The sequence below is a fragment of the Amblyomma americanum genome, chromosome 7 (assembly GCF_052857255.1).
Source record: "Amblyomma americanum isolate KBUSLIRL-KWMA chromosome 7, ASM5285725v1, whole genome shotgun sequence".
Taxonomy (NCBI): Eukaryota; Metazoa; Arthropoda; class Arachnida; order Ixodida; family Ixodidae; genus Amblyomma; species Amblyomma americanum.
Window position 1 is genome coordinate 130,128,519 of NC_135503.1, and position 27,489 is coordinate 130,156,007.

Genomic DNA, 27,489 nt, shown 5'->3' on the forward strand with positions numbered 1-27,489 from the left:
CTATTGAGTAGACAGAGTTAGGGAAACGAAGGGCTCGCTAAGACATAAATGTAAAAAGAAAATCTAGAGCCATTGATAAAAAGAAAGCATTAGCGGAAATGCAGAGGTCATTGGTTAACATCTAACAGTTGGCATGTGGTTGTTTCTATTGTAGGAACGCATTTAACAACTACATTTTGACCTCTGTGTGTGAGTAAGATTCCTTCCGTCTCTTGTTCCGCCCACACCGCGTATAAGCGATGCCTAATTTTGTTGTCGTGGGTTCGGATAGCACCGGTGACATGTGGTAGTTTTTCTTTAACTTTCTAATCAATCATCATTCAGATAAACACTGATTAGGGCATAAATTGCGAATCATCCTTTTCACCCTTGAGCACGCGGAACGTGATCAGTTCACTTGGTTCTGGCAGTCTGGATGCCATTGATGAACGTTCTCGCTCAGCTGCCGCCGTCACCATTCGATCACGTTTCATGTGGCCATGGCGGTATTACAAGACATACCGGTTCCGCCGCGATGGTTTAGGGGTCGCACTAGTGAAGACTTCCAAGGTAAGGCTAGACAGCACAAGTGCACTAATAAGAAGATTATTGGAAAGCTGCCACAAGAGGTCAGTTGGAAGAGCAGCGCACGCGAAATGCGCGATTTGGGATCGCTCTGGAGATATGTGGTTGTTTTAGGGGGAAGGCACTATACTTCAGAAGTAGTCCTAAAATAATAATTAATAACTGGTTTTCGGGGAAAGGAAATGGCGCAGTATCTGTCTTTTATATCGTTGGACACCTGAACCGCGCCGTAAGGGAAGGGATAATGGAGGGAGTGAAAGAAGAAAGGAAGAATGAGGTGCCGTAGTGGAGGGCTCTGGAATAATTTCGACCACCTGGGGATCTTTAACGTGCACTGACATCGCACAGCACACGGGCGCCTTAGCGTTTTTCGTCCATAAAAACGCAGCCGCCGCGGTCGGGTTCGAACCCGGGAACTGCGGATCAGTAGTCGAGCGCCCTAACCACTGAGCCACCGTGGCGGGTCTCCTAAAAACCCCATTGGTTCTCTGTAGCCCCGACCTTTGACCCTTGATACCTCTCAGGTACCTGCAGAAACAAAACAATATTGCTGCGGCCGGCTATCGAACCCGCGGCACCACGAACAGATCAGCTTCGCTGACCACTGCAGGAGAGTACTATGCTATCGCCGAAACTGATATCGCACGGTATTTAACTGGCACACTCACGCGCTGTGCACTGCACGTCACCTTCATCAACTTCCATCCGCGCGCAAAAAGCACAATTAACCTCCTAGCCCACAAAATAATCAGGTGGACGTGAAGGATCTGAGATCGTCATGAACGGAAACGAAACGCGAATAACTGGCTCCCTGCGTCTGTGGACACCTCAACTGCACTTTGAGCTACCCGGTGGTATAGACACTCATGTATGCTCTATGTGTTGGCGTTTACAACGTTGTGGCAGAAACGCGGCACTGGAGCATTAGGCCGTCGGCGTTCACGGACGTTGACATTGACAACGTTCTAGACTCCGTTAGTTTTAAAGGAATGGAAAGGCGCAAAACTAGATCATCTGGTCAGTGGACACGTCATTCGCGCTTTTAGATACGCGGCGGTGGTGTCCATCTGCAAAAAACTACTTTCGCGCTATAGTTCGTGCTTAGCAACGCTAAAACGCCTTCCAGTTTGTAACCTGATAGCTTTAACGGCCTCGTTCCTCAGAAAATCCGGCGTCATTGCTGTGAGCGAAAAATCACTAGCATAGCTCTGACAGGTGACGTGACCTTGCGGCGCTATCAAAACCTTCCCACCGGATTGCACGCAAACTGCCGACCGTTGCAGGTGACAGTTAATCATTGGTTGCTAGGGAACAGGAACCTGGGCCCCACAAGGGCCACCACTCGGAGCACCTGCCATTGCAAGATAGTGGCGCATCGCTTAACCGTTGGACCACTGCTGCCGGAGGGGTATGAGGACTCCCAGGGATCTATGAGTGTAAAGTAGAGAATGACCTTCGGCATATATAACAATTAGCAATTACGCTATTGCGCCATAACCTTAAGGGCGCAGCTTAAGTGTCCCCTCCAATTTTTCTTATAATTCATATTCAGTAATCATTCAGGTAAACGTTGATTACAGTATAGTTTACTATTAATAAACATCACAAAAAATACAACAAAAATTCGTTGGAGGAACTTAGGAATCTCATGAGTGCGGGAAAGCTATAGCCGTTTGCGAATCATGGCACAGATTTGAATTGGATTTTGCCGGGATAGAATTCATTGTCATTCAATATCATTACTGTATATAAATCTTCACTGAACCCTGTAACAGCACCAGAGCTCTGTTTAATTTGCAGAAAGCCTGAAACAATAGACCATGTATTTTTACACTGTTGGGAAGGGGTTTATTTTTGGGATGTATTACAGCGAACCTTAAAGAAAGAATTTCCACTAGACCCGTATGGCATCCGTTACTTATGTGTTGAAAATGAGGATGGGGTGCCTTATGATTTAATAATGCTGACAGACCTCCACTGTATATGGCGCTCGAGAATGGCAGGCTTTCACTGTGACAGAGACGCAAGACCTGCCCGAATCTACTTTCGAGAAAGTATGGACATGTTTCTGGCCATTCAGAAGGCCGCAGCGGAGCCTCCGGAGTGGCTCTCAAGACTAGAGCCACTCTGTACACTGCGTGAATTTTAAGTTGACGAAGCCAGACTCATGCTGGCTGACTTCGAGTCGGGTGTACATAGCGTTTGTCTTTTGTTGATTGTTTGTTATGTGCAATTTTCTGTGTCAAAGCCAGGCAATAAAGAAAAAAAAAAGAGCTCTGTCGTAGTGATTAAGATAGCTCGGCATACGCGTGGGAGGTAGCAGGTGGGGTGGAATTCTATGCAGTGCCGCATGCGATGTACTCCAGGTTGGCATTCCATCCTACCGAAAGACTGTGACGGCAAATAGAAACTGGCTCCCTCGCCGGGTTGCGGGTTGGGTGCGGTCCTCCTCTATCTGAAGCAGCCAATCTTCAGCGGTTGTTCTCCTAACCTTTTTAGTTCCCGAGTTAAGACTTCCGGCACGTGTTAATGTCCCATGTTTACAGGCCCGGTTGTGATCACGTGACAAGGTCACGTGACCTAGGTGGCGATGTAACAGACGGACACGGTCATGCGACCTAGGATGTAACAGACTGACACGAGTATGAGCAATTAAATGTTTTCGCCTTAATACATTCCCGTCCGCAAATCCTAGCTATCAATGGCTGTCGGCTTACTTCACGTGTGTACTTGCTTACAAGGCTTTTTCGCTAATCTCTCAGGTCGCTTTATGCATAAACTAAGCGTCCAGGCCACCAATCACGCGTCTCGAGATTACGGGGTTTCTATGGTACCATTGTCTCCTTAAGGCTTCATGTGATGCATACCCAAATCACGTAGCTGCCTTCGAGGCAGCACTTGTCCTCCTTAGCTTCTTTTAGGGCCTTCAATGCCCTCCTGTGACAATCCAACTAAGCTTGTTGTCTTGATTCATGCCATTTCCTATTTTCTGAACCAATCTTGTCATCCTGGAGCTACTAAACAATTCCAACGTTGCGTGAATATTAGCGATATTTGAAGGAAGAACCACTCACTGGGGAGCGCTGAAAGCACGGTACTTGCACACAGCTGGAAGTATGATTATCGACACCTGAACGCAGTTGTTGCGTTGTGGTATACCTTTGCGGCTGTTTGCGTGATAAAATAGAACTCTAGGTTCGCATTCCTCTCTACGCCGGTCCTCTATTTCTAATGCAGATAGCGATACCGTCATCTTATGCACATTCGTATCCCGTTTGCACAGGTTGCACAACGCTCGTGTTGTACGTTTCCTTCTTCGTCCACGTGCTGTTCGCGCTGCTTTACAATGAGTATCTACCAACTTGCCCAAGCTTCTACTTTGACAAAGGAGGGTTTGCCTGGAGCAGGCAGGTTTGAGGCCCAAGAAGGTTTTAAATCCTTCGTTCTCTTGAGCTTCGCATGGGACGTTTAACGCATATAGGCTGCCAGAATGTGCGTAATCTAATTATCCAGGTCGTGAAAGGAACTGTAAGGACTGCCGCACGTGGCCACCGCTCATCCATGCTGCCTGTGAGCTGACCCATGTGGAGAGTCCACAAGAGGGAGTGAGATGAGGCACTTCTCGAAGCGTGCAGCCGGAGATAGAGACACGCGATGTTTGACTTTGTCGCGGCAGTACAGTGCCTATTTCTATTGTGTGTGGAAAGAACCCACATTAGCTTGAAATATGTGCAGCGATTTGTTTGGTTTGGTTTATTGGGGTTTAACGTCAGAAAGCGAATCAGGCTATGTTATACGCCGTAGTGAAGGGCTCCGGAAATTTGGACCACCTGGGGTTCTTTAACCTGCACTGACATCGCACAGTACACGGGCCTCTAGAATTTCGCCTTCACAGAATTTCCGCCAGCGCGGCCGGGATCGAACCCGCGTCTTTCGGGTCAGCAGCCGAGCGCCGTAACCACTGTGCAACAGCAGCGCGTTGCGAAGCGATTTAACTATGCAAACAAATCTGTGGTTGTGCAAAGGCCCGACATTATTTTAAAGGTTCGACGTAGATAGCTAGCATGAATGCTATAAAGACGATTGTGAATTTTTATGGCGCGAGGGTATCTGGGGCAAAAGAGCGCCATAGCACAATGTGTTTTTGTATTCTCAAGGTGCAGTCAAGATTCATTTCGAAAGCATTTCACCCTAATCAAGCCGAGCACCAGGGCAGAGGAAAGCTTGTACCCACTGTATCACCGGTGGGTACCCAGCGGCGCTGAGGACCGAACCCCGCACATCCCTCGTGCAAAACGGATGCTGAAACAACCAGGCCATCGCTAGAAGTAACGTCAGCATCGTTAAGCCAACTGTAGGGCAAAGACCTCTCGCAATGATCTTTTTTTTTTCTACAGTGTGGTCGCCGCTAGCAAAATCAAAGAATGCCCTCCACTGATTCTCTGGATGCTGTTCAGGTTCTCTGACGATGTACCACAATGCTCCAGTTTTTCGCAAGTGAACAAGAGTGGCTTTTCCATATTATTTCATGCTACTGACGGATTTACAGCAATTGTCTTCGGGATGATTACAGCTGCAATTGATGATATCTTTAAGTTATAATTAATGCGCCGCTTGTTACTTCGCACCGCTTCACAGCTAGTTAAGCAATACAAGTAACGCACAAATCCTTCTCAAGCTACACCAAACGGGAGCGAGTAATGCGTCTACGTCAAAAGGTAAGTGGCAAAATACTGGCTGCATGTAGCCTTCGTTCATGACGTGCGCTTTCTAAGATCGAGTTAGTTCCTAACGAGATTTAGATTGTGTTCCTGTGAGTTTTGATAAAAACTTTCTTGGGATAAAGGTAACTATGATTAAAAGAAGGCGAATTTTCTCCGCAACTTACGCTGGTTCTCGATGTGCTGAAAAATCAGAGGAACGCCGTCGCCGTTTTCCACGTAAGAATTTAACAGCGACAGGTTGCAGCAAATTATCAGAACAGTAGCACGCACAATTTCGCAACCAGGAATGCTACATAAAATTAGGAGGACGCTTAAGCTTCGCCTTAAGATTAGACGTGATAGCGGCTTTACTTTTTATTTTTTGCATTACTCTGACATCAGTACACATCCCCAACACAGTTTACTGTCACACACACCGCAACGTGTTCGCTTTTGGTGCCCTTCTAACATGCTTGAGCCGGATATAAATGGGGCTTGCCTGTCCTGAAAGACGCTGGAATTCCGTGTGATCTGTTAATGCTGATCGTACTTTTTAGCCTGTAGACAGCCGCATGATGGATCGACAAGGACAACCACCTCGCTCATCTAAGTCTCTGTTCAGTGCACAGTGCGCCTTGGTGCGGGGGTTTATGCTGCGCAGGACCGGCCACCTGAATGGTTTCCGGTTCTTGGCGCATGTGTGTGTCTCCCACAATTTTTTTGTGCAGCTGCAGTGCAGTGTACGAAGACGTGAAAACATGTGCCTGCATCTCGAAATAGCACATCTGTGCGTAAAGCATTTGGTAGCTCAGCGGGTTTCATGTCCATGCAATAAAAAAAAGGACCTTTTGCGGCATATGGGTTGTGTGCCCGCCTGGCACGTAGAAGGCCTGGGTTGGAACTCCAATGCAGGCGAATTTCTTGTTTCCTTTGAGACTTCTGAGTATATTTCCGTCCGGCGTACGAGGCCTTCCATTCAATTCTTTGTCACGGCGACGGCTTTTCCACCGAACGGTGTACACTATCGCGTAACTAATAGTGATATGTGGGGCTAAACAACACTGCTCCCATCAGTGACAAGGCATGCGTTACGCGCTGGCGGCGTCATCATGACTCTATTGACTACCTTCGAAAGTGCCATACCCTGAAATTATGGACAAGCGCACGTTTCCAAAGGAAGTCTTTTGCGGACGCATTTTTTTGCATGTCGTAAGATATCGACCGGCCAATCAATTCTCAGAATTCTTTTCTGTGTGCAAAAACGAATTATGAGAACGGACCAATATAGACCCACAACGCATATTGCTGCAAATAATACATCGGCGGTTCTTTCCTCGGAACGTCTGTTGATTTTTGCTGCTTACTTTCAAAAACGCACGCTATTGGTTTTTTGTGGCAGTGTTAACTACTCGTTTAGAGCGCAGGACTAACTTGAAAGCAATATTTTTTTTACGCATCGGCATCTTAGTTCATTTCATACGATGTGGTCATAATAGTGCATTACAATATCCTCAACTGCTTCACTATTTAAACTGATGTGCAAGGAGCTCGGCTTGCTAAATTGAGAAAACTTCGCGTCCAAATCAGTAATGTGCGCCTGTGAATGAGTGCAACATCTTGGTTAAAGGATTTCATGTGAAGAGAAACCGCGCAGCTGAGCAGTTTCTCCTTCCAACATTGTTGAGCATGATGAAGATTTCCAATTGTCGGTACTCACACTTATCCTCGGGTTCGTAGTCGCCTCTTTCATCCTCTGAAAGAAAGCAAAGAACGGATAAGATCATTGCCAGTGTGTAAGGCCAGGTTCAGTAGCAGCTTTTCACGATATATTGAGGCAGAAAATATCAGAGCGACTTCTTATCTTTTTTCTTCTTTCGTAGATCCTTTTCTTTTCTTTCTGTATTTTCACTTCCGATACTATAAAACGTTTGCGAAACCTGCTTGGCCAATAGCCGAAGCCAGTATTGTCCCAATGTACACATTTGTTTTTATAGCAACAGAACATACCAACATGAAACTCGGTTATAAATGATCAGTGAACAATTAGGGAACAACACTCAACAGCAGACATAAAAAGATTAACAAATATAACTCTCAATCTTCGATAAGTAGAAGCGCTTAATAGAAAACAGGACATTGTTAGCCAGTTTGATATCAAGTGGTGCACTATTCCATACTTTCGCCCTGCAATACTGAATTAGGCGCTGACCATAGGCGTTTCGGGCTACAGGGTAATTAAAATTAATATTGCTTGAATTTCTAAAGTTCCTGTTAGGCAACTGAAAAATAATAATTGAGAGCTGGTAATTATTTTGTATAATGTTGTTTACTACCATTGCGATCCTCATTAAATATAACATAGTAAACTGCAAAATTTTCAACCTTTTGAACAAAGGAGCAGTGGACTGATATCTGATCGAGTATGTTATTATTCGCAGTGCTCTTTTCTGCAAAGCGATAATTTGATGAATGTAAGATCTGTATGTACTAGCCCATGACTCGTCGCAGTAGGTGAAATGACAACGAGAAATAGAAAAATAAATGATCTTCAGCCCAGATACATCCAGCAACCCGCGTGTTTTATTTAGAATGCAACTAGCTGAAGCAAGCTTGGAGCCCAGGGTATCAATATTTTTTTTTGCAATTAAGGTTCTTATCTAAGGTTACGCCGAGGTATTTAATTGAATAAACTTGCTTAATTAAAACGTTATCGAAGCCAATATGTTATCGTGTATATGTGATATGTTTGTGCCTTGACCTAAACAGGATGTATTTTGTTTTTAGAGCATTTAATGTCAGTTTATAGCCTTAAACCATACAGAGATGTTACTTAGCTCGTGTGCATAAGCCTCAATTTCAGTTAGAGTGTTGCTTGTGAAAATTATTGCAGTGTCATCAGCGTACATTATCGTTTTTGAATTCTGCAAAGAGAGAGGAAAATCATTAACATAAATAGAAAACAGCGCAGGGCCAAGGGCCGACCCCTGGGGTACTCCAGCACAGACAGGCTGTCGAGATAATATTAAGCGTTGTACGTGGACAAGTTGTTTTCTGTTAGTAAGCTAGCTTGAAAAGAAATCAAGAGTGGAATGCCTGAAACCATAGTGTTCTAGCTTCTGAAATAAAATGTTGTGATTAACAGTATCAAATGCTTTCTTTAAGTCTAGGACGAGGCTACAAATATTTCATTATTATGCCATTACTGCTGCAGATGTTGACTAGTTATTCCTGAAGCCATTTTGAGAGTGAGATATAATTCTAGTTCTCTCCAAGTAGTCATTTGGCTGCTTTGGGACAAGTTTTTAAAACACATTGTTATTGATACTCAAAACCGAGATAGGGCGGTAACTGCCTGGATCATTAGTATCCCTTTTTTTGTAAACTGGAATAACTCTAGTGACCTTCAAAATATTTGGACAAATACTTTCGTAAATTGCGTGGCTCATTGTTGTTGCCAGGAGTGGTGCAATATGGTGAATGTTCTCTTTTAATCTGTCACAGTAATCCCGTCATGTCCGCTTGCCTTGTTTGCGACGAGAGTTCTCACGATTGCAGTGATTTCACAATCGGCAATGGCTTGCAGTAGGAAGGTGTCATGTACACGTGGGTCATTACTAGAGCACGGTAGATTAGGGATATTAGCTGCAAGCTCAGAGTCAATGTGAAGTAATTCCTAAACCTATCAACTGTGCTTTCATCAATGTGTTCACGAACTACGTGCTGTTTTAATTGTCTACAGATTACGTTATTCAACACGTCCCAGATTTTGCGGGTGTTTCCTTGTGCTTTCTGTATTAGCATAGAGTTGTATTCTTTCTTCCTAATCCATATTAATGCCACTTCATGGTTTCTGGAGGATCTCAACTTGTTTGAATAAAAAACGTTGTCTTTTCGACGTTTACACTTTTGGTACCATTTATCCTTCTCTTTTATAGCCTCAAGTATTTGATTTATCCACGTTCACAAGGTTTTTCGCACCTACGGGTAGTGCATGATTTGCATTTCGTTATGGCGGACTCAAGAGCCTCAACAAAATTTTGAAATTGAGTATGGATATTTGTATGATATACGTAGTTGAAATCCAGACTGTATATTTTCTCCTGCAAGAGCTGATAATTCGCACAATTGATCCAGAACTCATACGAGTGGGAGTGTTCATATTCATGCAAACCAGGCAGAAAATTGGCGAGTGATCTGCTATAGTTGTATTACACCCCCCCGCTAACACATTGTCCGTACCAATACACATTAACTAATAAATTACAGTTGCTGAAGTAGCGGTGACTCTTGCTGGATCGGAAATTAAACTCTCAAAGTTATATGATTTTAGCAACAATGCGTATGCACTGTATATGCTTGAAGATACATCGTTGTTTAAGTCACCCGTGGTTAAAACAGAGCCCATCGGTTTATCCGCTATACCACTCAGTATACTCTCTATGGAGTGTAAAACTGGGTCATATTAGAGTTTGGGGGTATATATGACACTAAATGATATTTCACAAGAGAATGTGATGAAGAGTGAATCAACATTTATATTCCTGGTCCAACATTCAGGTATAATGTTAAACACTAGGGTAGATTTAACTAAAGGTTGAGATATTGGCAGCAAGCTCAGGGCCAAGTTTGCTGAAGTAATTATTAAATCTATCAACTGTGTTTTCATCAATGTGTTCAGGAACTACGTGCTGTTTTAATTGTCTACCTATTACGTTATTAAACCTCGTGGCACATTTTGCGGGTGTTTCCTTGTGCTTTCTGTATAGAGTTGTTGCAGAGTTTGTGTTGTTACAAAGAGCATATAGTTACAGAGCGCCGTTTTTATTTCCCCACGCGTACTCGCTTTTTGACTAGTTCCCTGACCAGCCAGGGGGAGGGGGGGGGGGGGGGCGTTTCGCAGCAGCTGCTGCAGAAGAGCTCTGCTACATTCCTCCGTTCTCAACATTCTCCCCTTCCTCTCTCCTCGGTAACCACCTCCGGTTACGCACCTCACCAGTTCTCGCCATACCCTCCTTCTTTACGGGTACTCACCTTTAGTGTGCATGGTAGAGAGAAGGTAGGCAGATGATTCCTCGACACCCACAGAGTGAACAGGGGAGGGGAAAGCCTCAGAGTGCCTGCCAAAGTTTCGACAAGAGGACTTGTCTTCGTCTGGGGATTCCGCCTCCCCATCCTAGCCCTCTGCCCACTTCACACCCTCCTCCCCCTCACTGGAGCTTCCTCCCCGGAGTGAACACCCTATTTAAACCCCCGCCAAGCATGAACGCTTTGCTCAGACGAACACAAGTCATCTTGTCGAAACGTTGGCAGGCACGATGAGCCTTTCCTTTCCCTTGTTCATTTTGTGACCATCTCGGTAGGGAGGTTCCCGTTGCAACAATCCTCCGCATTCACTTTACTCTCTCGCTATACCTTAATCCTTCCAGGATGCCCACCCTACAGTTAAGATTTCGCGTGCTCTCGCCATACTGTTTTCTCCACGGTAACCATCCTCCGGTTGGCGGTTCCCTCGCTCTCACGACATTCTCCTTCCTTTCACAATAACCGTCTTATAAACGACTTTAATGGCATGCACCCTCAGGATATCGATTCCTCTGCTCACGTCACACCCTATTCCTTACACTGTAAACGTCCTGCAGTTGGAGATTCCTACGCTCTGTGAACACTTTCCTTCCATAGCAGCCGCCCGCCGGACAGTTCCCGTGGTAACCACACAGTGGAGGCGCAAGACTGCGCTGTCGTCATTCGTCTCTCCACTGCGAGCACCCTCGGAGTGGTTTCAATGTCAATGCAAACCCCGATTACGCCGGCGACTACTACGGCATGTTACCACCATCACTGCTGCTACGCTATACTACCAGCACTGCAACTACTGCTTCATACTAGCACCACTATTACTACTACTGCTAGTACTACCACAACTGCTACTACCACCACTACCACTAATACTAATGCTATTACTACTACTACTACTACTACAACTACTACTACTTTCATACTAGCACCACTATTACTACTACTACTAGTACTACCACAACTGCTACTACCACCACTACCACTAATACCAATGCTATTACTACTACTACTACTACTACTACTACTTCTACCACCACTACCACTACCACCACCACTACTACTACTACTACTACTATTTTCACTATTACTAGTACTACTACGACGTGAAACTAAGAACAGAGACCTTAACAGCAATTTAACTCGATTAGTGCGCTCTTTATGAAAAAAACAACACCGGGCGTAAAACTACACATAAAAAACTGGCACAAACTATCAACTGATTTTATTGCGCGGCAAGTTAATATTATATGAACTGTTAAAAAAAGGAGAGAACACATATGAAATGGTGGCGTCGAGGTGCTGGGTTAGCCTGTTTTCGTCCGCGTTTGATAGGCATGCTAGCCAGGCCTGGATATTTTATTTCCTTAAGAGGTCAACTTCTAACTTCGTTAACGTGACTGACGGGTCATTACGCACGTGTCTTCATTTTATGACACCACGCAAAAAGCTTCAAACGAGTCTATATTCATCTTATCCTGCTACCGATGGATGAAAGTAGTGCTTTCGAACAATGATTTTCACTTGTCGCGCCCATAGCAGTTAGTCGCAATGACTTCTGGCACGGTTAACCATCCGCATAACCTGCGATGCTCCCGGAGCCTTTCATTTTGCATCGTCCAGTCTGATCGGCGTGGCACAGAATCTTTGTCGGGTCCTTTACCTCACATGGGCTGTGATGACTCCTTTTTTTCAGCTCCTTGTTTTCGTGATCCAGATATATAATCTGGGTATAAAATTTTGCGGAAAAGGTTAAATAAGGAAAAATAACGCGCAAGGGATGAATACTATTACTAAATCTTTAGCGAAAACTGTCTCCGAAAGAGTAATATAGTGTGGAAAACGATTAACGAAGCCTTGAATACAACTGAGTCTTGTGGCGCTGATACACTTGCATTAAATGAAGAAGTCTTACCGGAAACGCAACTAGCAGATAAATGTAATTATTTTTTCGCGCAAGTGGGAGTCGGACATTCCAGCACTGAGACCGTTATAAACATTCAACTACTTCTGCATCCCACATGTCGCTGAGAAATAGCCATCTTCCAAAGCTTAAAAAACAGCCGTAGCAAGGGTGCAGATGGACTCGAAATCCGACTGATCGTCATATGATGGACCATACTGCGCCAGTACTTTAACATGGCGTTATCAACAGATGTATTCCCACGAAGCATGCATTTAGCGAAAGTAAATGTGATTTATAAAGGCGGAGAGTGGTATTACCTAAGTAGATAGCGGACGATAGCAATACTAACCTTTTTTTCAAAAGGCCCCGAAAAAATAATTAACGTAAGAGTAGACAGCTTTTCCCTCACACACAACTTACTAACGCAGTACCACTTTTGTTTCAGGAAAAAAGTCTCCACAGGACATGCATCACTAGCGCAAAAAGAAATATTATAAAATTTTGAAAGGAAACTAGTGACACCAGGAATTCTTCTAAATATTTGCAATGCGTTACATCTTAATGCACGCCTGCTTAGTAAATTAGAAAGATACCGTTTGGCGGGGAACTTCAGTTAAGCTTATAAGATCATACCTTCTGTCACCCTAACAATTTTTGTACAAATTAATACAGACCGCTAACCAAGCAAGTTAAAAATGGCGTACCGCAGGCGGTATTATAAAGCCCATTTATTTCGTATATTACGAGCGCATAAAGGACATAGTACTAGCTACAATTTGTGTTTGTTATTTATACAGACGACTACAAAATATTTTTAGATGGTCAGAACCCGTCGCCTATACTCCAAGATGCTTGCTCTGCACACTGCTCAAATCATGAATGGTGCCTGCGAAACTGCCTTTTACAAAACCAATTTTAAATGGTTTATGGTTTATGGGGGTTTAACGTCCCAAAGAGACTCAGGCTATGAGGGACGCCGTAGTAAAGGGCTCTGGAAATTTCGACCACCTGGGGTTCTTTTACGTGCACTGGCATCGCACAGCACACGGGCCTCTAGAATTACGCCTCCATCGAAATTCGACCGCCGCGGCTGGGATCGAACCCGCGTCTTTCGGGCCGGCCGCCAGCCGAGCGCCATAACCACTCAGCCGCCGCGGGGGCTTTAAACAAATCTTAAACAAAGCGCCTGCGCTACAGAACACTTGGGAGTGTTACTAAAATTGGAGACAGCATCACAGTAGGTCCCACCGCCGCGGTGGCTCGGTGGCTATGACACTCGGCTGCCAACCCGAAAGACGCGGATTCGATTCCGGCCGAATTTCGACGGAGGCGAAATTCTAGAGGCCCATTTACTGTCCGATTTCTGCGCACGCTAAGGAACACAAGGTGGGCGAAATTTCCGGAGCCCTTCGCTAGGCCGTCCCTCATAGCCTTGGGACGTTAAACGCCCATAAAAGCTAACCAAATCAAACACAAGGTCATATCGAAATAACAGGAGAAAATTCTAGTAAAAATCACGTCGTAGTATTTTCTGAACATCTGACCTTGAACGAATATGTAAATCTATTCGGTTCAAAAGTGTAGAAAGCCATTTGCATAATGCCTATTCTCATTCAATATAAAATGACGACCTTAGAATTCGTTATTTCATTCACATTTGTGTTACAAGTATGGGAAACATAACATCACATGGTCTTCTTATGGTTTATGGAGTTTTAACGTCCCAAAGAGACTCAGCCTATGGGGGAAGCCGCAGTGAAGGGCTCCGGAAATATCGACCACCTTGGGCTCTTTGACGTGCACTGACATCGCACAATACACGGGCCTCTAGAATTCCGTCTCCATCGTAATTCGACCCCCGCGGCGAGGATCGAACGCGCGTCTTTCGGGACAGCAGCCGAGTGCCATAACCCCGGAGCCATTGCGGTGGCCTGACTGTCTTATGCTCAAGTTGTTGCAAAGGAAAACGGTCCGGGCTATAGAAAATGTTGTGTTTGCAGAACACACACAACACAATAATGGCCCATATATATATATATATATATATATATATATATATATATATATATATATATATATATATATATATATATATATATATATATATATATATATATATATATATTAAGGCACATATATATATATATATATATATATATATATATATATATATATATATATATATATATATATATATATATATATATATAAGGCACAAACATATTAAGGAAGTCAACAGTCACCGAAACCATGGTGCCTAGGAAATGTTTTATATACTTTTTATTTCTAATGCCAATCAGTTGGTTTAAAGAAAGTTACTTATAAACCAGCAGAAAAAACAACCATGCCGCCAGTGGGATCCGAACCCACGATCTGCGAATATCGCGTCCGGTGCTCTTACCAACTGAGCTACGGCGACGGCTGCCCAATCTGATGCTTTCGTGGGTATTTATGTTTTGCGTGTAAGCGAACCTTGAGAGTGTTCACCAGCGCCACCCTCGTCCATAGCGGTGGACGTAGCACGTCCTGTAATACCGCAAGTGTGACGTAAAACGTCATTTAACGGCGCGGGCGAAAACTGTGCGAGAGCCCTGTTATGCTACCTATGGCATCAAGACTGCCAGAACCTAGACCCCCGGTAAGCTATTAGCAGACAAGGCAAATGAAATGAGGGGCTCGTTTGACAAACATATTAAGGAAGCCAACAGTCACCGAAACCATGGTGCATAGGGGAATGTTTTATATACTTTTTTTAAATTTCTAATGCCAATCAATTCGTTTAAAGAAAGTCACTTATAAACCAGCAGAAAAAACAACCATGCCGCCGGTGGGATCCGAACCCACGACCTCCTAATATCGCGTCCAGTGCTCTTACCAACTGAGCTACGGCGACGGCTGTCCAATCTGATGCTTTCGTGGGTATTTATGGTTGGCGTGAAAGCGAACCTTGAAAGTGTTCAGCAGCGCCACCGTCGTCCAAAGCGGTGGACGTAGCACGTCCTGTAATACCGCAAGTGTGACGTAGAACGTCATCTAACGGCGAGGGTGAAAACTGTGCGAGAGCCCTCTTATGCTACCCATGGCATCAAGACTGCCAGAACCGAGACCCCCGTTAAGCTATTAGCAGACAAGGCAAATAAAATGAGGGGCTCGTTTGACAAACATATTAAGGAAGCCAACAGTAACCGAAACCATGGTGCATAGGGGAATGTTTTATATCCTTTTTTTAATTTTTAATGCCAATCAATTGGTTTAATGAAAGTTACTTATAAACCAGCAGAAGAAACAACCATGCCGCCGGTGGGATCCAAACCCACGACCTGTTGGCTTCCTTAATATATATATATTTATATATATACATATATATATATATATACATATATATATATATATATATATATATATATATATATATATATATATATATATATATATATATATATATATATATATATATATATATATATATATATATATGCAGTGTAGAAAGATAAACGCATTTTGTTGCTAGAGGCAAAAATGCAAAGTTGTGAAACGCTTCAGTTAGCCATATATTTATTTTGAGTCGACGTTTCAGACAGGGCCTGTCCTTCCTTGAGTCTTGAGAATGGACAGGCTTTGTGCGAAACGTCGACTCAAAATAAATCTTTGGCTAACTGATGCGTTTCACAACTTTGCATATATATATATATATATATATATATATATATATATATATATATATATATATATATATATATATATATATATATATATATATAATATAAAATCCCCAAAAATTGAAGAAACATAACAGGATTTAATTCACGACGTTTCGGCTGGAGGACCAGCCTTTTTCGACACTCGAAAAGGCTGGTCCTCCAGCCGAAACGTTGTGAATTAAATCCTGTTATGTTTCTTCAATTTTTGGTGATTTTATATTATATTGACCAAATCAGCTGCCAGAAATCACTTTTGGTATATATATATATATATATATATATATATATATATATATATATATATATATATATATATATATATATATATATATATATATATATATATATATATAAAATTGCATGCTATTCACCGGCTTCTCACAGGAGGTATTACGAGTCCTTAATTGAGAAGAGTTGGGAATAGAGTAATGGAGAACACCTAAATAACCTGCGATTCGCTGATGAAATTGCCTTGATGAGTCAGCATACGAACTGGAAAGCATGATAAATGAGGCAGTGCTGTTTAACCTGTACTCGGCTAGAGATCGACTGCTTGTGAGAGTCTGAAGACGCTTGGAGTTTTAAAATATGGCATATATGTAAACTGTTTCCAAATTTACGCTCGAGAAGATTTCCTGATGGTCGACTTCTCACAACACAACATTGGTCAAGTTGGGACACCGCATTTCGGACTCGAATTCACACATGAAGTTTTGTAGGAAGGAAGTCTGAGCACTTGGACATTTCCAACTCAGGAGGGCAGGACTTCTATTAGTGCTTCAAATGCGGAGGTGAAAACAGTCTTTTGTCTTTTGTCGATTGGTTCAGCACAGTCAAAGCTTACCAAGCACGGTATCGAGATGCCTTCGTTAACTAAGGCTCTAAAGCAGAATTGACATCTGAGCTAGTTGGTTTTTCATTTTCAAGAATTATATAAAGCGCACTTAGTACAACAGACAAGGGAGACCAAACAACACAAGCGCTTGTGTTGTTTGGTCTCCCTTGTCTGTTCTAAGTGCGCCTTATATAATTCTTGAATATAAGGCACTAAAATGTCCCGTCACCATAAAACGACAGCATCAACATGCACTAGGAACACCTGAATGCACTAGGCTATATCACGCAAATCCTTGTTTCAGAGGCTGACGGTGTCGTCAGGACTGCCGCAGAATAAAAACAAAGGAACCGAAAAGAAGGAAACCAAGATGAATGGCCTGTGGTGTTCTGTTACGCGCACGTCGTCTGGAATAGGCTAAAACAGTTGCGGAACGGCCTGAGGTCGCAGCAATGTTTTTTTCCTAAACAAACTCGAGGGTTTGTGCGCAAAGATAAACAACCCGAAACCAAGACGCCGTGAGAGCAGATGTGCGGTAAAGGACGCGATAGATTGGTCCCTTTGCTCTTCCGGAGTGGTGCTAAAATTCAGATGTCACGTGGCCTGGCATACGTCGGACGTATGGTATGATGCCTGAATGGGAGGCTGCGGGAGCATCGCATGTTATGTGGCTTGTTAACCGCGCCAGGCAACCTTGCTACGCACTGCCCTAGGAGCGACAAGTGCAAGTCAGTGTTCTAAAACACCACTGTCAGCCTTCACTCGCTGGATAAGATGAAAAGGAAGTTGTTTGAAGCATGTTGAATGGTGTCTCAATAATGAAGACACGTTATTAAGTGACCTGCCAGTCAAGTTGACGAAGCGAGAAGTCGATCAGCTTCACAAAGCAGTGAGAAATCTAAAACTTCAAAGCATGCACATCAACCAAAGACGAAAACAGGGTACTTCTTGCCCCAACACTGCCATTGTTGTTGTGTTCTTTCATTTTCTTTACTAATAACAGCTCATATAAAAAGAATTTCCTGCGCACTAAAATCGGTTGATAGTTTGCGCCTGGTCTGTATGTTTAGTTTTACGTCCGATGTGTTCGTTGCCATGAGTATCGCACTGATGAAGTAAACACGAAAAACCAACTATCCACATCTGCAGCTTTACTTACGTTCATAAACGCCTGTCGCTGTAAAAAGAGAATAAAGAAAGCAAAATGGGAGCGTTGCTTATTTTCGCTAAAACCTTGTCGACAGCTTGAAGAAAAGATACAGGTACGGCTGTAAAGGGTACAGATGCGGGTCGAAGCATGCAGCGCGCCTGCAGCTAACCGCTCTAGCTAAGAAATAAATAAATAATGTAGTATTCAAGATTGGACCAAATTGAAATGGTAGAGCGTGGTAAATAGAAAAACGTAGCACATCTCATTTTAGGCGCAAGAAAATGGTGCGGTGTAGCTGCAGTCAGTAAAAACGGTCAGCAGAAAGAGCCGTGCACTTAGTCTGACTGGCAGATCATGTCTTTGCTGGTCTCCGAAACGACAGAAAATCAGTCGCAGGTAGCTCTGTTTCCCGCGAGTTAAACTGAAAAGTAAGTTTTCTTCGCCCGAGAGCTGATGATGTCTTGTCTGAATGTGAGATAACCTTAAAATAATTCCTTCATAATTGTGTTTAAATGTCACCCTCGAGTTCTAGATTCGTTAGAGCGTTTCTACATGTGGTATAAAATAAGAAAAGTTTAGCTGTCATAAATTGAATTTATGGGGAGTAAACGCGGGAGAACTTTTATTTCACTCGTCAATGTTTTGCACCTCTGATTTTATTGTAATTTTGATGTCATTTCACTTAGCAACAGTTCCAATTCTGATTTTATTTGAATTCCGATTCTGATTCAGATAGGATTTTATTTTCACTCCAATTCAATTCATAACCACTTATTTTATTCATTTTTAATAAGTCATCATCATTTCATAGTCGAATTCTTTTTTGATGAGTCACTGTTAGTCCGGCATCTGCCTTCTCCTCTATATAAGTGGAGAAGAGGAATTCCATTTTCATCACCTCGCACCTGCCAACCATCACCAGGAGGAGAGTGAGAAACCCTTTCACCATCAGAGGCCACACGGTTGGTTGGTGGCGGTTTGGTACAGACGTCGCCAACGCTGGACAGTTTCCACCTTCTTCACCATCATAATGTTGTCGCATTTAAAGAAAACAGCCTCCGTTTAACGGCATTGCAGATATTACCCGGTGTCCGGTGTGGTTATCACAATTCCTCGCTGTGTTACCAGCATTTCGGCTAACCAATCAGCCTAGTTTGTAGCAATAATTTCTCTCACTCATTTAGGCTCGGTGGCAAACTTTGAGCACTGATTTTGTTCCCTTTTTAATTTGATGTTTCGTTTACCTTGGCCTTTCTACTTCTGTGGGCTCTCGTTCGACGAATTCCGTAGCTCTAACCGCGACCTCCACAGTGAAAACAAATGCATAAATTTTCAACTGTCTCATGATTCTTCCTTTAAAGTGTTCGTAGCAGGCTTGAAATTCAAAAGACCTAAGAAAAATATCAATTTTCGATGCTACATAAAGCTTCCGTTAGAAGCGACAAGCTGAGTTTCAATGGCAGAAAAAGTGTTAATAGCGTTTCGTTGCACACCACCGTAACATATTTTGGAGAAGATGCGTCGCCGCGCAGCTAAGCCACAACAGTTTGCCTTAGTTAACTCAATACGCGCGTCTTGCGAGCAACCACATCTTCCACGCTTCCTTCCAGAGCGGTTAGGTGGAATGTTTACCCGATCATTGTTCCTAATACAATAGTTCAGTATATTTCAGCGAATGCCAAATTCTTCAGTGCTCTGGCCATGCATGAGTTTCAGAGCAGTGTTCTCGCCAGTGGGCCCGAATATTTACATCAAATGCCGGAAAAAGAGCTCAATAAAGCAGGCGTGAGCACGCATGTTCGCAAAAGTTAACTTTGTAATCAAATTACAATACAAATTACAATTTTCAATGCCCGTAGGCAGCTTGTGGGACAAAAATGTGAGTCCTCAGAAGACAGCCGTATGTCTCATGGGAATCATAACAGTTACTTCGGTTTCTAAATGTTGGTGCCAATACAAAAAGGATGCCTGATACTTAGGCATCACTCTATGGTTCAGAGTTGCTGATGATGCCCAGACAGATCCGAACTAATTGAATGAACTCAATTTTCAGGCGCTTAACATAGCAGAATAATTTGTGGAATGCAATTCAGCCAAGAAACGCAGATGGCGAAGCTGATTCCCAAGGCTTTTGAAAAGCCCTGACGGCAGCACAGACGGCACTGCATCGTTACTTCGCACTCTGCAGTAACGGCAATAACTGCCCTTTCGCTTTCTTACTTAGCGGAGACTACTGAAAAAATGCATGCCGCTGTCATACTGGTGCTGAGATCTCTTACCCATGGCTGCACCTGAGAGTGTCTTTGTTGGCCTCACGAAGATGGCGCAGTACGAGAGGAGCCGAAAGTCGGTCTTTTTCTTCGTCTGCGTCTAGGACACCTTCATAAGACAGCATGTTTGTAATGCGAATAGCAGACATGCATTCTGAAAATTATTACAACAAAACTCGTAAAAGCTAAAATTGTGGCCCACAAGGGAAGCGAAAAGAGAGATACGCTATCGCAATACATGTCCTTTTTTCAAGTGACAATGCTGGCATCAGAACGCTACTTCGTCTTTCTTCCTGGCGTTGCAACGTAATTTAAGTGTCTGCAGTGGTTAATGCGCTCTTCGGGGGCAACCGGTAAAAGCGGTATCCTAGTAAATACCTCTCCAGGGCCTTTGTCGTGTTTTATCAAGATGAGGAGGCATTGCACTGAGCTTGTTGCTTCGAAGTGCTCTGATTCCTACGCCTTAGGTGGAAAATCAAATACATCGTGCTCCTCTGCTCTTATTGATGTAGCTTAACACTTTTGTTTCTGCACTTTTAAATAGACATTTTTTCCTTCTTGAGCTGTTGCTGAATGCGTTGTGATGTGCCTGAAAAACAATGCAGTCAATACTGCTGATAATCGCTTTAAAAAGGTAGATTTTTGCAGCATAAGGAAGAAAATAGGAGTGAGTTATGGCACGTTATTGTACATGTGGTTTAAATAACAATCAGAAGAGCAAGAGACCTCTAAGTAAAGCCGTTAGTGTCAACGTTTTGGAGGCTCTTTGGCCTTTAACGCTGACGGAGCAGTCGCAGCTTTCAAAGTGACTTCTTACCAATCGAATAAAACACTCCTGGACCACCCTTAAGAATTGCTCCTGGACGAGCAATAAGTGGTCGACACCAACCAACGACTTCCTGAAGCCGCAGTACGTAGTTTCGAGTTGTCCTCTTCAATGTACTGCCTAAGAAGCCTTTGGGCACGTAGCCGGCGGGGCTTATTGCGGTATATCGGTGAAGAAAGTGCGTTCGCCACTTTATAGTGGAGAACGCACTTACTGGAAGAGTTTGCTTGCAACGCAGAGGTGAGAAATAGGCCTGTAATTTAATGCATTTGTTCTTCAAAAATATTTTATCTTCATTTCATTATCTTATTCATCCCTGAGGTGTTCTCAGGTATAGCTTTTTCCGTGTTGCGTGTTGGCAACCTGCTGAACTAATTCTGTGCAAACAACATTTTGTGCCCCCCTGGCGGTGGGTATATAACACGCTTACCTAAAATAAACGCTCTCTAGGGTTTCGTTCGCCGTTACCGGAGGTTGGGCTCCCTGCCCGGTGTCTTCTCTTATTTTCGCGCCATTTTTCCTTCGGGCCGCGATACAACGTCGGAATAATAATAATAATAATTGGTTTTTGTGGAAAGGAAATGGCGCAGTATCTGTCTCATATATCGTTGGACACCTGAACCGCGCCGTAAGGGAAGGAATAGGGGAGGAAGTGAAAGAGCGACGAATGCAATCTCCGTTCTCAGCCTTAGTTCTGAAGGCATGCGCGGGAAAGGTATTTACATCGACGTTAATGTGAATAATATTACACTGAGCCTCCTCATCGACACTGGGTCGTCTGTCTCCCTGCTGAGTGAAGCAAATTTTAAAGAACACTTCTCCGGCTGTCCACTCACGGATGCAAAAGTGAGGCTGGTGGACTACTCGAAGCAACGGATTGCGGTGAAGGGTTGCTTTCTGGTGAATGTAGCCTACAAGCAAGTTTGTACTCTTGTTCTTTTCCACGTAGTGGAGCGTGGGACATCGCTTCTGGGACTTGATGCCATACAGAATTTCCAACTTTGCATTGAAGGGGATACACTGTCTTGTCTACGAACAGAGTCGGAGTCTTCTTCGCTGTTGCCAGCCCGCCTGCGTGGTGAGTTTTTACACCTGTTCTCCGGTGAACTTTGCCTGCCAAAGGTTTCATGCGCCAAGTAAAAGTTCGTCCTTCGATGTAGCCTGCAGCTGCCAAGCTACGAAGATTGCCGCTTGCCGTGCGAGAACGTGTGTCTGCTGAGTTACACCGACTGGAACTGTCAGGCATCATAGAACGAGTGGATGCATTCGAATGGGTGTCTGCTATAGTCGTTGTGCAGACGCCTAATGGGACTATACGCCTTTGTGTTGACCTACGAGAGGTGAACAAGGCCATCACAGTGGATGGGTTCCAACTTCCCCACACAGATGAACTGCTGCATCAGCTGGTAGGTGCAACCAGATTTTCGAAACTGGATTTGAAAGCAGCGTACCATCAGCTGGAACTGACATGTGAGAGCCGCGAGCTCGCATTTGTAACGCATGAAGGCTTATTCAGGTTTAGGAGGGAGTGCTTTGGCCTTGCAGCTGCACCCGCAGCTTTTCAGAAGTTGATGTCAGTTATACTTAAGGGGTTCTAAGGGGTACTTTGCTACATCGACGACGTCATAGTCTGGGGAAAGACTGCTCGCGAGCATGACGAGAATTTGCGAGAAGTTCTGAGACGGATCTCTAACGCCGGCCTCACATTGAAAGAGAAATGTGTTTTTGATGCCGACAAGATATCCTTTTTGGGACATGAAGTCAGCAGTGAGGGCATTGCACCTATACATTCCAAGGTGGAAGCAGTCACTCGGGCAGTGGTGCCGAAAGATGAGTCAGCGTTACGATCGTTCTTGGGACTCGCGGGTTACTATTCTCGTTTCGTGCCACATTATGCGGACGTGGTGGAGCCAATGAGAAAACTCTAGCGCAAAGAACAAGCATTCCTTTGGGACGAAGCAGCTCAGCATAGCTTTGATGCACTCAGAGCAGCCTTATCGTCATGCAGTGTCATCCACATGTTTGATCCAGACTTGCCAGTGGTCATGTCTACTGATGCATCCGACACAGCGCTCGGAGCTGTGCTGCAGCAGCAGACCGGCAACGAGCTGCGAACTGTAGCCTTTGCATCCCGATCATTGACAGCTGCTGAGCGCAAGTACTCCGCAGGAGAAAAAGAGGCCCTTGCATGTCTCTTTGCGTGTGAACATTGGCATGTTTACTTGTGGGGCCGACAGTTTCTTCTCCGAACTGATTATCAGGCGTTGGTGACATTGCTGTCGTCAGGAGGTTCTGGTAGGAGGCCGCTACGGATTGCAAGATGGTCTGCCAGACTTCTGTACTTCAACTTTGATATCGTGTACCACAAGGGAAGTGATAACGTAGTTGCTGAAGCCTTGTCGAGGTTAGCAGTCATGTCTGTAGCTGAGCCGGAGTTGGACGAAGAAGTGATGTCTATGGCAGTGTCTTCTATCACCAAAGAACAAGTCCAAATAGCTACTGCTGAGGATGCTACCTTACAGGCTGTGCCTGAATACATTGCATCAGGATGGCAAAAAGCTGTTAGGCACAGAGCTAATGCCCTTCTATGAGGTGAAGGGGGAGCTCTCGGTAATAGACAACATTGTCTTTAGAGAGGAGAGAATTGTTGTGCCCGCAACCTTGACATCCGTGTTAGTGTTGTTCGCACATGACTTGCACCCCGGCATAACGAGAACGAAGCAAAGGCTTCGAGAGAAATTCTGGTGGCCAAGAATGGACAAGGAGGGGGAACATGGAGTGAGAAGCTGCCATGTTTGCCAAGCAGCTGACAAGTCGGCAAAACCGGTTAGTGCACCCTTGCAGCCTGTTGCGTTTCCGGAGCTGCCATGGCACAAGGGAGCTATTGACATTGTAGGCCCCTTGAACGTGCAGCACACCAGCCCAAAGTTCATAATAACTCTCCTAGATTATCATTCCAAGTGGCCAGAAGTTTATTTCAGCAATACAGTGACGTCTAAAGTCGTCATTGACATATTGTGTGGTGTCTTCAGTCGTGAGGGCTACCCGGAAGAACTTGTTTCGGACAATGGACCCCAGTTCAAGTCTCTAGTGTTTGAAAATTTCCTCATGGAGAGGGGCATCAAACATTATGAGTCCTCGGTGTATTACCCCCAAGCTAATGGCTTAGTAGAGAGGTTCAATAGAAACCTCAAGGACTTCATTCAACTTTCTGCCTTGGAAGGCCAATGCGTCCAGTCAACTGTAGTGGAGTATTTGGCCGTGTACCGGGCAACCCCACGCGCTACTACAGGAGTCTCGCTAGCTGTGTTACTTCATCGCCGCCAGCCCAGAACCCGCCTCGACATTGTGGGCATACCTTCAAGGAAGTTCTTCCAACAGCCTGCCTTGGCTATGCGCCGGCTGCGTGCCCGTGTTCGGGAAAAGCAGACTTCGATGAAGGCTTATACTGACGAGAGGAGAGCGGCGAAGGTTCCGATGTTCCGGGTTGGAAGTTATTTGCGAGTCCGTAACTCAGAGCGTACGGGAAAGGCAGGGCTATCCTACTCAATGCCCTTACGAATAAGAAAACAGCTGGATCTGATTTCTTTCCGACTGCATGATGGCCGGACATGGAATGCATCCAAGGTGGTGCCTGTTGCAGAGGAGTGTCTGACCGAGAGGAACCAGCCATCGTGCCAGCTGCCTACTGGGGAGTGCGCAGACCCAGGTGCTGTGGAAAACTCACAACTGCCTCTGCAGTCTGCAGCACCGCCTTCGAGGTCACCGCCTTATGCTTCAGGTTCTTTTCAACCCCCTGCAAACGACATTTCTTCAGTAGTGAGATCAAGAAGACCGTCGACTATGGAGAGACGGATGCCGTCACACTTCCGGGACTTTTACGTGTGACTTGTTTTTTTTTTTTTTTTGGCGGAGGGTATATAAGCTGCTTACCCAAAATAAACGCTCTCTTGGGTTTCGTTCGCCGTTACCGGTTGTTGGGCTCCCTGCCCGGTGACTTCTCTTATTTTCGCGCCCTTTTTCTTTCGGACCGCGATACAACAATCGCCTTTGGGTATTACGTGTACAAGGTGGGGCAAAAATAAAAAAAAAATGTTTTTTTAAATAAGGTGCAATCAGACATTTTCGTGGACTGCCAAAAGACATGAGATGGCTGCGACGTGTTGGGGAAGTTCGTTATAGTCGGTTGCTGTCTCTAGCAAGAGTGATGCTTAAAATGTAGGGGCACAGAGGAGTGGTCGTGAAACTTGAGAGGCTGTCCGGCGCAGTAATAATTGCGAGAAGCATGTGCGCAGATGTTTGGGGTTCCTGATGACGTGTCGAATGTGAAACTTGTCATAAACAAAGATTAGTATTGCGACGGCGAAATTACAGTTAATGTAGTTTAGGGATGAAATATTGACGTAGCGTGATTAACAACACTGTATGAATCTTAGCGGCCATGTTCTGAACCCCCTTGACAGCATTAGCGTAAAAATTGCGAAACACTTTGGCATCTAAAGTGTTGAGATGCGTAAGCCGACCATTCTATGACAATGTTCACTATGCCATGAAGACTTCCGGTGTATATGACGTCACACCGTTTCCGTGGCTATATCGGTACCCAAATTATTCATCTTTCGAGAATATTAAGTATTAATTACGCTTAATTACACAATTTACATCGCATTTAACACATATTCGACGTTTTTCCGACCATTCAGCGACAATTTTCACTATTACGTGATGACATCCGCTGGATTTGACGTCACACTGTGCCTGTGCCTGTGCCTGTGCTCGCACCTCCGCTCGCACGAGGTGGCGGCCGCTACGGGTATCCTCTGTCATATTGGGCGAACCTGCAGGGCGAAGCGCCAGGCCTCGGGCACGGATACCCGCTTCTCTCGTGTTGTGTAACTGATGTGGAGGCAGGAAAGAAGGCGGATACCCGTAGGTATTTTGCTGCACCGCAAGTATTGGCTGTAGAGATTAGCCTCACGCAGGTCCCCAAAGGTGTTCGTCATCCCCAGACCGAGGAGCCGTTGATTGGACGTGGCAATGTGGAGGTTGAATGCTCTCTTATAGATTTGCAGAGAATCACTTTGAGAGCACTCTCATTGCATTTGCGAAGGTGGAGGTACGGTGCCGAATACAGGATTTGGCTGGTTACGAATGCATTGGCCTGCCGCAGGGCGTCTTTGCATCGCAACCTCCCCCCCTCCCCATTTTTTGATCCCAGGCGGACCATACGGCCCTCATGGTCCCCCACCTTGCGAAGCTTTTTTCAGCGTGGTGTCAATCTTGCGGTTCTTGTGCATTTAAAGTCCCAATACTCTGATTTCCTCATGTTCATGTCTCGAGCCACTAAGCAGGGAAACGGCAATTTTCATTGTGCACTTCGGATTGGGCCGTATGTGCACGAATTCTGATTTTCTCGCGGAGCACTCAAGGCCGCAGCGGCATGCGTATTCGTCCACAATAGCCAACGCTTGCTGCAGGTTGCCCTCGATTTTCCAACCGATTCGTGCGCTGTTTAGAAGGTGATGTCGTCCGTGTACAGAGCATGCTACAATCTGGGACCTTACCAAGCAGATTAAGAGGCCTCATCATGCCCAGATTGAAGAGAAGAGGCGTTGCAGCAGCACATCTTCTGCGGACCAGTCTGGGTGGAACCCGTACATAGCGTCTGCAAAGGCATAATGCTTTCTAGGTAGGTGTAGAGTCTATCACGGACCATAGCTGCCGTCAACTTCTCCCCACACGAAATGAGAAAGATGGGCTGGAGGTTGTCGGCGTTAACAGTTTTGCCTGGTTTGAGTATAAACGTGACGAGGGCCGTCTTCCAATCCATCGGAAGAGGCGTACCTCCCGCACAGATGATATTGAAATATCCGAAAAGTCTCTCGCAGACCGGTTCGGAGGGGTGAGCGAGAAGTTTCACCGTCACTTTGTCCCTGTATGGGGCTGATCCTCATTTCATTTTGGCCAGAGCCGCTTTGAGGTCATAAAGCTGGAATGTTCGATGCAGCTCTGCGTTCTCAGTACCTGCATACGGGTACGCCGGACTGCGGGAATGCTGGTCTGTGCACAGAAATTTACCTCGCAGCGCGTCAGGCGGTTTGGCTGTGTCCGCGTTGAAGCCGTGAATCGCACTTTGAAGATATTTTTGGATTTCGGTGCGGGTGTGGGTCGGATCAATAAGGGCGCGGAAACGGCACCATATGCTGCGTTTCCGCATTTGTCGAGCAGCGGTGTTGCATCGGTCTACCCATTTCGAGTCGTCAAGTTAGGCCGCATACTGTACCGCTTGTTGGGTGAGTTCCGAGATGCGGATTTTGAGCTGAAATTATGCGTCTGCAGCCGCCATCGGCGGACGAGGCTGTGTCGAGCCTCCCAGAGGTTAAGAGCGTGGTTGTCCACTGCCGGGGTAGCCTCTGAGAGTTTAGCGTGCAGTTCGGTATCTTTGAGTTGGGAGATGATGG

The 27,489-nt window shown here is 44.8% G+C and overlaps 1 protein-coding gene across 1 annotated transcript in view; it reads right to left on the minus strand.

The window, feature by feature from the left end:
- Positions 1-20,261, minus strand: part of LOC144097460 (uncharacterized) — a 111,556-nt gene extending 91,295 nt beyond the window's left edge. The window contains exons 1-4 of the mRNA XM_077630186.1: positions 20,212-20,261; positions 17,942-17,959; positions 6,985-7,020; positions 5,453-5,468 (exon numbers count right to left, since the gene is read on the minus strand). Of these exons, the coding sequence (XP_077486312.1) occupies positions 5,453-5,468; positions 6,985-7,020; positions 17,942-17,959; positions 20,212-20,215 (74 nt within the window). The 5' untranslated portion in view covers positions 20,216-20,261. The remainder of the gene's footprint in view (positions 1-5,452; positions 5,469-6,984; positions 7,021-17,941; positions 17,960-20,211) is intronic.
- Positions 20,262-27,489: the final 7,228 nt, after the last annotated feature.